The sequence below is a fragment of the Geotrypetes seraphini genome, chromosome 16 (genome assembly GCF_902459505.1).
Source record: "Geotrypetes seraphini chromosome 16, aGeoSer1.1, whole genome shotgun sequence".
Classification (NCBI taxonomy): Eukaryota; Metazoa; Chordata; class Amphibia; order Gymnophiona; family Dermophiidae; genus Geotrypetes; species Geotrypetes seraphini.
The window spans coordinates 29,563,049-29,577,712 of NC_047099.1; the positions used below are offsets into that span (position 1 = coordinate 29,563,049).

A 14,664-nucleotide genomic window follows, 5' to 3' on the forward strand; every position below is an offset into this window, starting at 1 on the left:
ATTTTGTAAAAGGAGACTTTAGTGTACAACTGGGGTCATAGGAAATTGGCAATGGGGGGGCTCTTCAGTTTTGTCCAGCTCTCAGGAAATATTGGAGCAAGACAGGTCATGAGTGGTGAGCGTTTTTGTGAAGGGGTTTTTTTAATACGCTCTTTTGTGAAGAGTGTTCTTTGTGTTTCTTTTTGATTTTTTCCATCTGAAGTCGGTTTTCTGTGACAGCTGATTTTTTGTTTTTGTTTTTGACCTTTTAGGTTCAAACAATTTTTATTGATGCAAACAACGTCAAATACAATGCTCAGGCACCCCAAGGTCCTCAATACAAACAAATATGCATCATTTTAATGGTATATTCAAGTATTCACTTGTACAGAAAGTAGGTTAGTGAAATATAACTTATAACCAATATGAATCACGATAAACATAAAGAAAATTATTTCAACTAACCCAACTCAGGTCCTCAAAAAAAGAGATCCAAGATTACGTTAAGCGAGAAAAAAAAAAGAAAAATTATTATAGAAATTAGACAAATTACAGACAGAACTGAGATATAAGAACAGCTTATATAAACTATTGAGCTTTTGTTGATTCCTCTTTATCCAGTCGAGACAAAGCCAGAAAAGCAGTTAATTGATGAGGTTCAAAAAAAACATATTTAACTGAACGGCAGCAAATAATACACTTGTTTTTGACCTTTTAAATGTCCGAGGTCATTACGTATAGTCTCAGCCTTTCACTACGTTGACTTCCGCTTAAAAATTGTCAGCATTTAGTGGCAGTTGAAAGGCATAGCAGCGCTGGACTGCGCCATTGAAGAGCATCTAATCGCCAGGGTCCACTATAAATGCGCCTGCTTAACTTTCAAAATCCTATATGGTATCCTCCCTCCCTTTATCCCTCTTTCTTGGAATTCCTCAAACCCTAATACCACCAGATCCTCCCACAAATTAAAACTATCCTTCCCCTCGCTAAAAGGCATTTCCCACACAGGAAAGCTAGGGACCTCCTTCCACTTCAAAATCACTGAGCTCTGGAACAACCTTACCACCCCTCTTCGGAACTTGAGCTCTCTCCAAGTTTTCCGCAAACATCTGAAAACCTGGCTTTTCTCAAAAAATGTAAGTCTCCCTCCAACTTAGGAATCAAGGAAACTCTTATATCTTGGCATCCCAAGTCCTCTAAATTTTCTTCACACTTCTACCTCTAACCCTCTGTTGTAGTTCCTCCCTATTTCTCCTACTGTAAACCGCGTCGAGCTCTACGAACGTGGAGATGATGCGGTATACGAACCTAAGGATTAGATTAGATTAGCATCTAAATTTATTTGAATTTGGCATTTTTTGACAGGTACTTTTTCCCGTATTCGCCTACATTAATCTATTTTCATTCTGGATATAAGCTTGAAGTACATTAGTCTTAACGTTTGTATTTTCACAGAGACCTTACCAGGCACTGCATAGAATACACAGTGGACATTTAATTTGGTTGAGGTGATTGGATCAAATTTACAATTTCAACCTGGATAAGCACGCTCTATATTTACATTTGGTTTCCTGAAGAAGCCAACAAAGCGTGGTCTGCATCAAGACCCTCTAAACATCTTTAGATAAGGGCTTCGTTTTTGACCTTATTGGTCTAATAAGATTCGTTTCAAAGACACGTAGGTGCAATTACTGTGTTCTCATATACAATGGCCGGGACGAGGTAAGCTCCTTAATGGGGACAAGTTTCCCAGGAGCTTTATATCTCTGAGCATGTAATAAAGAGAAAGTCTCTATTTATATATTTGAATATTCAAGAACATAATACAGCTGTGAAGCACATGTGAGGGATTATTTGATATATGTTTGACAGGTATTACTTTGGCAACATGGATATAATTGTCATGTCAATAAAGTTATCTAAAAATCTGTCTGTTCCTTTAATCATTGCCAGTCTACTGCAATTGGCTTCCCCACTGGCAGCTACTAGGCTACAGCAACTCCTTCTTCCCCTGCAGTCTATTGGACAAATATCTAATCGCTCCGACGCCCATAGGGATTTAATGGGCATTTTCTAGGGTGTATTTTGTTATTTGATATTTATTTTGTATGTTTATTGTTCCTCGCCTAGATTTGTAAATAGGTGGGTTAGAAATAATTTTAAATAAATAAATAAACAGTAACTTTGTCAACATTCATGTATACAAGATAGATCTTGTTTTTAGCTGGCTTAAGTTGTGGTCAGAACAACCTAGTCTCCATGGACAGGTGATCTGTCCAGCCACACAAGTAGTGACATCACCCCGACGGATCCACCTCGGTAGTCTCGAGCTAGAAAGCTCTGGAAGAGCTTTCCACTCAGGTGTCAGCCTTCCCGCCCTGTACCCCTACTGTATATATTGTACATACCGACATCTCAAACTGAATATGGCTAAAACTGAACTCCTTATCTTTCCCCCAAACTTACCTCCCCCTCTCGCCATTCTCTATTTCTGTGGATAACACTATCCTCCTCCCTGTCTCATCAGCTCGCAACCTCGGGGTGATCTTTGACTCTTCTCTCTCCTTCTCTGCTCAGATTAGAGAATGACACGGTGACAAAATTCATCACCGTTCCCGTCCCCGTGGATAACCGCAGGAAACCATCTTCATGTCATTCTTTAAGGAAAGAGGGAAGAATCAGAGTATAATTGGGCACAACCACTGACCCGCAAGCTTTGCTTTAAAGAATGCTGGTGTAAACATGGGATTATTTCCCGCGGTTATCCGCGGGGACGGGAATGGTGATGAATTTTGTCACTGTGTCATTCTCTAGCTCAGATCCAACAAACTGCCAAAACCTGTCGCTTCCTCCTCTATAATATTACCAAATATGTCCTCTCCTCTCTGAACACACTACCAAAACCCTTATCCATGCTCTCATCACCTTACGCTTAGACTACTGCAACATACGTCTCTCAGGCCTCCCACATACCCAACTCTCACCTCTTCAATCCGTTCAAAATGCTGCTGCACGACTCATATTCTGTGAGAGCTGCTATTCTCACATTACTCCTCAAGTCAATTCATTGGCTCCCCATCATTTCCAAATACAGTTCAAACTCCTCTTACTGACTTACAAGTACATTCACTCTGAAGCCCTCCAAGATCTCAATTCACTTATCTCCCCCTATGTTCCTCCCCGTGAACTCCATTCATTGGGCAAGCCGCTCTTATCTGTACCCTGCTCTTCCACTGCTAACTCCGGACTCCGTCCCTTCTTTCTTGCCACACCGTACGCCTGGAACAGGCTGCCTGAATCAACACGTCATGCTCCATCCCTAGCAGTATTCAAATCCAAGCTAAAAGTCCACTTTTAAAAAAACTGCTTTCAACTCTTAACTACCACTCACTATCAGGCCCAAGGAGAAGGGGGTGCCGCCGGTACATCGCTCCAGGGCCTATGAAGCAAAAGGGGGCCTAATGAAGCCGAAATACCGAAACGTGTTGTTTTCTCGAGAAGGAGACGTCCTTACAAACTAAGACAAAGAATGGCACGAGAACTTTCGCATACAAGATCGCGAAGTGCTGAGTGAGCGTGAAGTAACAGAAGGCCGTGACAATGACAAAATACTTTTGAGTGACATAATACAGTGCATTCAAGATTCAACGAACAAAAACTTGTGAAAGTGGCTATCGAGGGTTCTCACGTGTTCATTCCTAGCTTCAAACTTATTGCTCGGATTACTCCTCCTTGCTTTCCCACCAAATCCCGGGAGGAAGAAGAAAACGAGGCACGAACCACGCTAATTCATTATAGACTGCAAAGAAGACTTTACAGGACAGCAAAGGAAGAAATAATTCCACAGGTAAAGTTCCCTGTAAATGCTGTAATTGTAGCATAAAGGACTCACTGACAACGCGTGCCTTTTTGACTACGTTATCGAGAGATTTGAGACTATAAACGGCTTGACAGTTAGCGGAAAGACAATAGCAGTATTGTCCTAACTTTAGAATCAATAACAAGATTCTTTTTTATATATATATTTTTTAATGAAAATGGCAAATGATCCAGACAAGGAGTCACAAACAACAAAGTAACCACATAGGAAGAACAAGGAGATCAATAAAAGATCTAACAAAGACGGCAAATTTCTATGTTCTATATTTCATTTCAGGTACCGGCCTTAAACATGTCATCTTAAAAATCTTTGTACCAGGGCCCGGATTTTCTCGGCGGACCTGCTCACTGCTGTCAGATACCTATACCCACTGTATCATTTTCTCTATCATAATCTCCCCAATCCTGAGACGTCCTGTCTGTCAAATTAGATTGTTAGCTCTTCTGAGCAGGGTCTGTCTATTGTATGTTAAATGTACAGCGTTGCATACGCCTTTCAGCGCTATAGTAATGATAAATAGTAGTAGTAGTGTGGCTGTAAGATCAACAGTCTAAGGAGAGCCACCATTACAGGTAAGCAACTTTTGTATTTCAGAGTTCTGGATTCAGGCGGATCATCTCTGGCACATGGGTGTGTGGCGACCCCCATGTGCAGCGATCTAGCAGCATGAGAAAGCCACATGCATGCGTCAGTAGGTCAGATGGTCTCTTCTGCTGCTGCTCCATGTACGTGCCAGTGGGAGCCTGGCGACATCAGCCTGGGCAAGACAGTATGAGCGGTTGCGTAGAATTTATGACGAGACTAGGAGGCGGTATTCGGTCGTCTCAGAGGTAGCTAATTACTGAGAGACTCCGCCTCCTACGCTGGCATGTGAACGCCGTTGGAACTACCATGTTTCCCCGAAAATAAGTCCTAGTCCCCGGAAGCCTAACACGAATGTCCCTGGATTCGCAGGCAGCAGCACTTCCCCCCCGCTCCCCTTCTCACCCCCGTCATGCAGCTGAACCCCCGCCGACCCTCCCATCTTTCCATCTCTCCCTCCCATCCAAACCCTCCTCTACCGCATCATTGATGATGTCATCAGCAATGTGGCACACGGAAGGCACCGGCGCAGCCTTTTTAGAGTAGAGAGTTGCGCGGGGACAGAAAGCAAACCCGTCCCCGCCCATCCCCGGTAGAATCAAACCCATCCCCATCCATCCCCGCTAGGAGTCAAACCCATCCCCGTCCGTCCCCACTGGAATCAAATCTGTCCCCGCCCATCCCTATAAACTTCAGAAGTAGTTATTTCATTTAATTATGCTACCGAATTAAAGGCTCTGGTAAAGACCCATTTACAAATAAACAGAGACACTTTATTAATTTGGAAATATTAATTGGGAAGAATGCATACTTTGTAAATGGGTTTCTGCCACAGCCTTTAATGTAAATATAAAATATAAATACTCAGCTGATGAGGACCCCCCCAAGCTGTCAGCTGAGGACCTCCTCTGCAGTTGGCCAGGGATCCCTTTTGCCAAGCTTGGCAGGCAGCAGTAGCATCCCTGAGTCACAGATGCTGGCACCTCAGTGGCTCATATATGCTGCCAGTGACTGCTGTGCTTGTGGAGGGAAGTTCTGGCCATCTCTAGAGGAGGTCCTCTGCTGGCAGTGCTTGGGGATCCCCACCAGCCACAGCAAGGGTCAGCAAGTACTTCAACACTGTAGAAATAAAACCAGAAATGCATTTCCTTTTCTTTTGAACACAATACAATATACATTTCCCAAAGCTAACATATTTTAGTCAATAAATTCCGTTTTTTACCTTTGTTGTCTGGAGATTTATTTTTCTATCAAGTTGGTCCCATTTCTTTTTTTCTGCTTTCCCATCTTCTGTAAATTATTCTGTTGATGTCCATTGGTTCTTCCTACCATGGTCCAGCATTTATCCCTCTCTCATCCACCGGACCATGTGCAGCATCTTTTGCCACTGCCCACCAGTTCTTCTCCAGCACCATGCCACATCTCTCCCTCCATTCCCTTCACCACTGTGTCCAACATTCCTCCCTCTTGCATCCCTTTCAATCTGTCCCACTGTTCCCTTTCCACCACATTTATCCCTCTCATCTGTATCCTACTCCCTCCAGATGACAAAAAATTATCCTCTTTCTTCTATTCCCCATGTACATGACCATCTCTTTTTCCCTTTCACTGACACACCCATGCCCAATTCTCCCTTTCTATTCCCTCCCCCACCTCAGCATCTCTTTCCCTCCCTTCCTCTATCCTCTCTCCCAAGTTGATGCTTTCTATGTCCAAAAATGCACTCCCCCCCTTCTGTGTCTCGCATTTGCCTTCCACGTTTGAGTCCAGTTAACAGCAGGGGTTGGAGGCAGCTTGAGCCGAGAGGCTCGTCTTCTTTTCCTGCCTGCAGCACACCACATGACCCGGAAGTCTTCCGCTGACATCAGAGGGAAGGCTTTGCGTCAGTCATGTGCAGCATGCAGGGCCAGTTGCACGTGACAGACGCGAAGCCTTCTCTCTGACTTCAGGGGAAGACTTCCGGGTTGGCTACATGTGGTGTGCTGCAGGTAGGAAAAGAAGACGAGCCTCACGGCTCGAGCTACCTCCAAACCCGCGGGATCCCTGAGTCCAAGAAGGGGGTCCCCACAGGATCCCCATGACCTGAGGGGGCATCCCCACAGGATTCCCATGACCCGAAGGGGGAACCCGCAAGTCCCACGGGATTCCCATCGTCCCTGTTCCCGTGCAACTCTCTAGTTTAGAGTGTTGCAGGCGCTGCTCTTTGGAAGGAGGTATGTAGGTCTCGCAGTCAGAGGGTCGGCAGGGTTTGGACGGGAGGGAGAGATGGAAAGATGGGAGGGTCAGCGGGGGTTCGGCTGCACGGCAGGGGGACTGCTCAAGGGTTCTGCTGCACGGGTTGGGATAGAAGCGGTGCAAGGGTTCTGCTGCACGGAGGGAGGGATAGAAAGATGCTGTGCACAATGTAAAGCAGGGGTAGGCAATTCTGGTCCTCGAGAGCCAGGTCAGGTTTTCAGGATACCCACAATAAATATGCATGAGATAGATTTGCATCTCAAGGAGGCAGTGCATGCCAATCCATCTCATACATATTCATTGTGGATGTCCTGAAAACCTGACCTGGCTCTCGAGGGACCGGAATTGCCTACCCCTGGTGTAAGGGTTCAGCTGCACAGGGGGACGGGAGGGACGGATAGAACAGGGATCTCAAAGTCCCTCCTTGAGGGCCGCAATCCAGTCGGGTTTTCAGGATTTCCCCAATGAATATGTATGAGATGGATTGGCATGCACTGAATCCATTGAAAGCAGTGCATGCACATAGATCTCATGCATATTCATTGGGGAAATCCTGAAAACCCTCAAGGAGGGACTTTGAGACCCCTGGGATCGAAAGATGCTGCAGAGGGCAGGCACAAGGGGATGGGCGAGAGGGGAGGACAGATGCTGCACACGTGAGGGAGAGAAAGGAAAGAGGAAGAACTGAGGTGAAGGAGAGGAAGGGAGAGATGACCACTGTACATGAGAAAAAAGAAGACCTAGTGCGTTTTTTGGGCCCAAAATTAACATAAGACACGGGACTTCCATTCACACTGCTTTGTTCCGCCTTCCTCCCATGCAAACTTTTTATTTCTTCCCCCCAACACACTTTTCCAGCGTTCTGCCCCCCCCCCCTCATCCCTCGCGACTTCCTGTTTCCGGTAAAGAGGGAGGAACGCGTCGGAGGAAAGAGCGGCGTTAGAAGGAGACGGTCACCCCCGAAGAAGGAAAGCTGCGGGACTGACGGCGGGCGATCTCAGGTATCAATCTGACGGTTGGGGGGTGGGAGGGGTCACGGAGAGGTGGTGCTGGCTCGCGGACGGACCGACTGGAATGCGCGCGAAGAGGGGGGGCGCGCGCGGGCCGCCGAAGCGTGTGACGTAATACCGTACTACACCGTTTTCAGTCGCGCCGGATTGGACGTTCTTGGCTGTTTGTTTTAACTGCTCGGAACGCTTCACAGTCGCTCTCCCCTCCCCGACAATAAACGTGGCTAAAACGACACAAAACGCCATGAGCCCTCCCTAGGGAGAGGGGCAGCGACTGAAAGGAGTTCAAAGAGCCAAGCAGGGTGGGGAAAGAGACTTTTGTTTTCTTGCGTAGCCGATTGGCTCAGGGGTAGTTTCGGGGTTGGTTTTTTTTATCCCGTGTAAACGAAATAGGCCCTGAGCCCAGTTATGCCCGTTTTCTTGTTGGGTTTGAGTTTATTGTGTTTGCTCTTTTTTGTCTTTCTTTGGTGCATGATCTGAGAGATAGAAGGGGGACTGCTCCCCCCCCCCCTGCTTGCAAGTTCTGTCGGGAGAGGTGAGTGGGGGGCAAAGCTAGGACCTTTGTTACTTCTAAAATACATTGCATTGGTGTTCTAGGCCAGGGGTAGGCAATTCCGGTCCTCGGGAGCCGGAGCCAGGTCAGGTTTTCAGGATATCCACAATAAATATGCATGAGAGAGATTTGCATTAGAGAATGATACGGTGACAAAATTCATCACCGTCCCGTCACCGCGGGAAACCATCTTCATGTCATTCTTTAAGGAAAGAGGGAAGAATCAGAGTATGAATGGCCACAACCACTGACCCGCAAGCTTTGCTTTGAAGAATGCTAGTGTAGAAGGACTGAGGTTGAAACAGACACTACAGAATGACAGTCTCTGGTATCCAGAGCAGATATTGTGATGTCATAATGCCTCATTCCACCAGTGCCTAAGAGCCAATCACATCAGTGATGTCACAATGGCTTCATTATCCTTGGCTCCCATAAGAATCAGAGTATGAATGGCCACAACCACTGACCCGCAAGCTTTGCTTTGAAGAATGCTGGTGTAGAAGGACAGAGGATGAAATAGACACTAGATAATGACATGGGATTATTTCCCGCGGTTATCTGCAGGGACGAGAACGGTGATGAATTTTGTCACCGTGTCATTCTCTAATTTGCATCTCAAGGAGGCAGTGCATGCAAATCCATTTCATACATATTCATGGTGGAGATCCTGAAAACCTGACCTGGCTCAGGCTCTCGAGGACCGGAATTTCCTACCCCTGTTCTAGGCCAGTGGTTCCCAACCCTCTCCTGACCACCAGGCTAGTCAGGTTTTCAGGATACCCTTAATGAATATGCATATGAGAGATCTGCATATGATGGAGGTGCCAGGCATGCAAATCTGCTCCATGCATATTCATTAGGGCTATCCTGAAAACCCAACTGGCCTGGTGTTGGGAACCACTGTTTTAGGCGGTTTACAATACGAGTAGGCTTGGGTATTTCCAGGGACAATACATGGTTAATAGATGTATGCATCGGGATCTGTGGAGGGTCGATCATGTTTAGTTAGATCGTTTGACAAATTTTTTGAATAGAAAAGTTTTAAGTTCTTTTCTGAATGTTTTGAAGTTGGGCTTCATAGTCAGCAATTGGAGAGATGGCGGTCTAGTTTTGCTGCTCTGTTGGCTAATAAATGAAAAACGAAAATAGTTGTGAATCTGTGAAATTATAACCAACAAGTTCAGGAAGTAATAATGACTTTCATTCATTAAAAAAAAAAAATCTATCACAAGACAAATAGTTCATAACATTCTACTTAAAAATCCATGTTTTAGTACCTGCCTGCAATGGGGGTAAAACCCACTCTTTTATTGCTGTCTGCTTGGACTACTACGACCACCTCTTCACAGATTTGTATTTCAACCATTTTACTCTGCTAGTCTATCCAGAATTAAGCGCTGCAGTTTTTCTTGTAGCATTGTTACAAGTATGCTACTTCTCCTTTCACAGCTCTACACTGGCTTTCTGGAAAACTAGGGACCTCCCTCCCCTTCAGACTCACTGAGCTCTGGAACAACCTTACCTCCCCCCTCCGGACCCTGAGCTCTCTCCAACTCTTCCGCAAACATCTGAAAACCTGGCTGTTTTCAAAAATGTAATACTTACCCCATCTTTGGCATTGTAAGCCCCCCAAATATCCTTTCTCTATACCCTTTAACCTTCATTGGAGTTCCTTTCTCTCTCAACCGTGCCGAGCTCTACGATTGTGGAGATGATGCGGTATATAAACCTAAAGTTTAGTTTAGTTTTAAAGTACTACTACAAGTGCATTTATTCTGCAGCTCCATACTACCTCTTCTTTCTTTCTCTCCTATATTCCTCTTATATAATAACAGCAGATAAAGATCAATCTGCCCAGCAAGGTGGCTAGAGTCATATATACCTGTCTGTCTGTTTATATTAGAGTATATACGTACACTTCTCCCTCCTGATTCGAGGTTTTTAGGACTCGCAATTTTGATTATTTGCGATTTCCTAAAACCGGAATCACCCCCACCTATTTCCCGCCTCTTGGACCTTACCTGGTGGTCTAGCAGTCTTTCAGGGCAGGAGCGATCTTCCTACGCTCCTGCCCCGTGCTGATCACTCATCCAAAATGGCTGCCGTGAGTTCCTGTCGTAGTGTTGAGAGGGAAACTCGCAGCTTGAACAGATGATTATATAAATCATATGTGATGAAGAACAATTTGTAAAACATGTCAACTTCACTTTCATACCATTAGTTGGAGACATAAATGTGTCGGTTAACCGTCATTTGTTTGCAAAAAACCATTTCTCACATTTAAAATGTCCAGACCATTCTTTGATGGCCGTGAGAATGGGGAAGGCTGATGGAACAAGTTTATTCTTCAAATTCTGTCCTTTAGTATGGGCCGTAAACATAGATTTATCTTTAAACCAGTCTAAACTCTTTAAAAGGTACCAATGTTTCCTTAGAATAAGAACATAAGAATTGCCATACAGGGACAGACCGAAGGTTCGTCAAGCCCGGTATCCTGTTTCCAACAGTGGCCAACCCAAGTCCCAAGTATCTGGCAGAAAGTCAAACAGTAGTAACATTCCAGAATTGAGATTGTGATGTCATAATGCCTCATTCCACCACTGCCTATGAGCCAAACACATCAGTGATGTCACAAAGGCTTGATTGTCCTATTCTTGGCTCACATAAGAGCTGCTATACTGGGACAGACCGAAGGTCCATCAAGCCCAGTATCGTGTTTCCAACAGTGGCCAACCCTGGTCCCAAGTACCCAGTAGAAAAACAGATTTTATGCTGCTTATCCTAGGAATAAGCAGTGGATTTCCTCAAGCCATCTTAATAATAGTCTATGGACTTCTCTTTTAGGAAATTTTCCAAACCTTTTTTTTTTTTTTTTAAACCCTATTAAGATAACTGATTCACCACATTGTCTGGCAACAAATTCCAGAGTTTAATTACACATCTGAAGAAATATTTTATCCAGTTTGTTTTAAATCTACTACTTATTAGGACTATGGGGGACATGCGATAAAGCTACTATTTTTGGAAAGAGTAAACAAGCGATTCACATATACTCTTTCTGCTCCACTCAGTATTTTATAGACCTGTATCATATCGCCCCTGAGCCATCTCTTCTCCAAGTTGAAGAGCCCTGGCCGCTTTTGACAGGTTTAGAACAAATGCTAGGAAGTTCTTTTTTACCCAGAGGGTGGTGGACACATGGAACGCGCTTCCGGAGGATGCGATAGGCCAGAGCACTTTACAGGGGTTCAAGAAAGGTTTGGATAGGTTCCTGGAGGATAAGGGGATTGAGGGGTACAGATAGAACCAGAGGTAGGTTATAGAAGTGGTCATGAACCACTTCACAGGTCATAGACCTGATGGGCCGCCGCGGGAGCGGACCGCTGGGCGAGATGGACCTCTGGTCTGACCCAGTGGAGGCAACTTCTTATGTTCTTATGTTCTCATAGGGATATCATCCCATCCCTTTTTATCATTTTCGTCGCTCTTCTCTGTACCTTTTCTAATTCCGCTATATCTTTTTTTGAGATATGGGGACCAGAATTGCACACAGTATTCAAGGTGTGGCTGTACCATAGAGCGATACAAGATACCTAGTACATTTGTGGTGAAAATTGTAAGCTCTTCAAATACAACAAACTACCTACTTGTACCTACATAAAGGTATTATTCTGTTCCTGGTGGGCTCACAATACAAATTAAAGGCGGTATGGTGGGAATTGTGCCTGGGTGCCATTGTTTAAAGTCTACTGCTCTGACCATTGCCCCTCTGATCTGCAGTGATGTCTGTGTGGCCATTTTCTCTCAAAATAATGCATTTATAAGTTACACATGTCTGTTTGGAAAATGCCTTTTCTTTTTAGATGTCTTCTGTGCAAATATATCTGCTACTAATCATTTCTATAGTGCTATTAGACACATGCAGCACTATACACATTATATGCAGGTACTTTCTCTGGCCCTAATGGGCTCGCAGTTCTTAAGTTTTTGTTCCTGTGGCACAAGGAGCCGCAGTGGGAATTGAACCCAGTTCTCCAGAATCACAGTCCACTACACTTTTAGGCTTTGGGTGTAATGAGCAAAGCATCTTGATTTGCATTTTGATGACTTTATTAAAAAAAAATGCTCTTCTGTATGTTGCAAGGCCTAAATTAGGATTCTAAATCTAACACCCTAAATTTGGGTAAAATTTCAGCCGAATATTTAAAACTTGTTCGTACACAGGACAACTAGGTAAGAACTGGGATGTTCGGTTTCCCAGTATTTTATAAAAGCTTTTGTATGGTGAGAAAGGGAGATCACACCACTATTTATTTAAAAATTTTCAATACCGCTTAAGCGCTAGACGGTTCAAATGAGTTAAAACAAACACGATAGTTGTGACAAACTAAAATCCATGTTAACCGGTTTTCCTCTCCTGCTTTCACAGGCAGCTATGACAGTGCAGTATATCACCCTACAGATCTGCAATGTAGTTACTTTGCTGACCCTCATCTGGACTGGACCCACTGCCGAAGCTGTCATTTATGCCGTAAGTCATGACTTGGGTCTGATGTTGCCAAATTATTTTCCATAGTAACTTAATATGTGACCCTCTCTGGGAAAAGTTCCCTTGTAGAAGACTCAACTCCTTCTAGCTTTTACTGTCTTGTTACTCTTTTACTCTTCTATGCATTTTGTCGATCCCTTGAATTGTACGTTGCCGTGACCTTAATTAGGCATAGAGAGACTCATAAATTGTAGATTAGATTAAAAGTTGACTAAAGTGGCCGATCTGAAATATTGAACGTGGGCATGTCTTCATGTTATCAGTCCATAAACAGTCTGAAAAAGTTACACGTTTGAACTTCTGTAACTAATAATTTTTTCACATACAGGGATGGAGTTTGTACTGTTGTATTACAAAATTGTTTTTGACAGAATTCGTTAAAACCTCATTTTTTTTTGTTTCTAGTGACTTTAGTCACGTTTTCCCAGAGACGGCTACACATATAATTTCATTCCTAGCTCTCCAAGTGTGTATCTCAGGGGTGTCCAATGTCGGTCCTCGAGGGCCGCAATCCAGTCGGGTTTTCAGGATTTCCCCAATGAGTATGCATGAGATCTATTTGCATGCACTGCTTTCAATGCATATTCATGGGGGAAATCCTGAAAACCCGACTGGATTGCGGCCCTCGAGGACCGACATTGGACACCCCTGGTGTATTCTTATTTGTGTGGCATAAAAAACATCTACAAGTCTCATCCATCAGCAAACATGTACCCAGAAATAATGCAGTTTTGCCAGGCCCTTCCAGCAGCAGCACTATCCATTGTGTACTATTAGTCTAAAAAGTGACTATTTGAGCCCAATATTCAAAGCTATTTAACTAGACAGTAGTGATTGTGCTCAGTGTCCTGGCTGCCGATGTTCAGCAGCATTTAACCGGGTAATGCCACTGAATATTGGCTCTTAACTGCCATGTGGCACTGCACAATTAGTGCCGGCAGTTGATGAGAGAAGCCGGCAATTATGTGAGCATCGGCTGTATTCCAAGTTTTTATTTAAAATCTGATAAAATCACTTTTTTAGAATTTCAAAGTGATGTACGATAAAAATAGAGGAGACAGACAATTATTGGAGGAAGCACTGACTTCCTGAGAATGAGAGGAAAGTAAAGGGAGGAACTCCAATCGAAATAGGAAAGAGAACAAAAAAGGTATTATTCAAAAGCGTCCCTGAATAGGTAACTTTTTTAAATTTCTCTTTAAACTTGTCAAGGGTTTTTACCACCCTTACCTAGGCCGGTAATAATTTCCAAATTTGAGGAGCTGTGACTGAGAAAAGTGTGTTACGTCTGGTGTTAATTTTTCTCCGCACCAATGCCCAGATAGCTAATCAATACTATAAACTCCTCTACCTTTGCCAAAAGGTGCTTAAAAAGATACAAAAAAGAAGGCAAAAAATGTCAATAAGGACTCTATGAGTGTGTGTATCAGCTAATCACTGCTAACAAACCAAACCACACAACTATGTCAATTAAGGAGTAGGGACGCTCTCAGTGTGAGGTTATTAGCGACGGGAGAACAAACTCCAGCGCTTCCACTTACAAAGACGGAGGTGAATCACCCCGCCTGCACACCATCATCGGGCGTCCCTAGTGTGCAAAATCAACTGTGCGGCATTAATAACAATGAATAAGTCACAAACAGTGAACTAAGTGAGAGAGTGAATCAAACTGAAAACCCACTCATAGAGTCCTCCCCAGCCTAATCCCCAAGATGCAAAATGAAACCACAGCCAACTTAGCTTTTAAAGTGAGCCAAATGAAGTCAATGAGAATTGCAGGAGACCAGAATAGTCATTGGATAGCTAATCAGGCAGATAGGAGCACACAAAAGGCAGATCTAACTGTGTAGATGCAAATATTGATTATTGGCCAGCA

At 44.1% G+C, this 14,664-nt stretch overlaps 2 protein-coding genes across 4 annotated transcripts in view; one reads left to right on the forward strand and one right to left on the reverse strand.

Moving 5' to 3' along the window:
* The window catches only part of SLC25A11 (solute carrier family 25 member 11), a 45,643-nt gene extending 39,746 nt beyond the window's left edge, over positions 1–5,897 (reverse strand). Inside the window, exon 1 of the mRNA XM_033924581.1 lies at positions 5,664–5,897. The gene's annotated coding sequence lies outside the window, so the exon portion shown is untranslated. The remainder of the gene's footprint in view (positions 1–5,663) is intronic.
* A 1,436-nt stretch (positions 5,898–7,333) lies between these two features.
* RNF167 (ring finger protein 167) overlaps positions 7,334–14,664 on the forward strand; it is a 54,533-nt gene continuing 47,202 nt past the window's right edge. The window contains exons 1-3 of one of the 3 annotated variants that reach the window (XM_033924297.1): positions 7,803–8,221; positions 11,768–11,902; positions 12,669–12,770. In XM_033924297.1, the coding sequence (XP_033780188.1) occupies positions 12,675–12,770 (96 nt within the window). In that variant the 5' untranslated portion in view covers positions 7,803–8,221; positions 11,768–11,902; positions 12,669–12,674. Of the gene's footprint in view, positions 7,678–7,802; positions 8,222–11,767; positions 11,903–12,668; positions 12,771–14,664 lie in introns of those variants that run through there. The other 2 variants (XM_033924295.1, XM_033924296.1) reach the window with 2 other exon arrangements.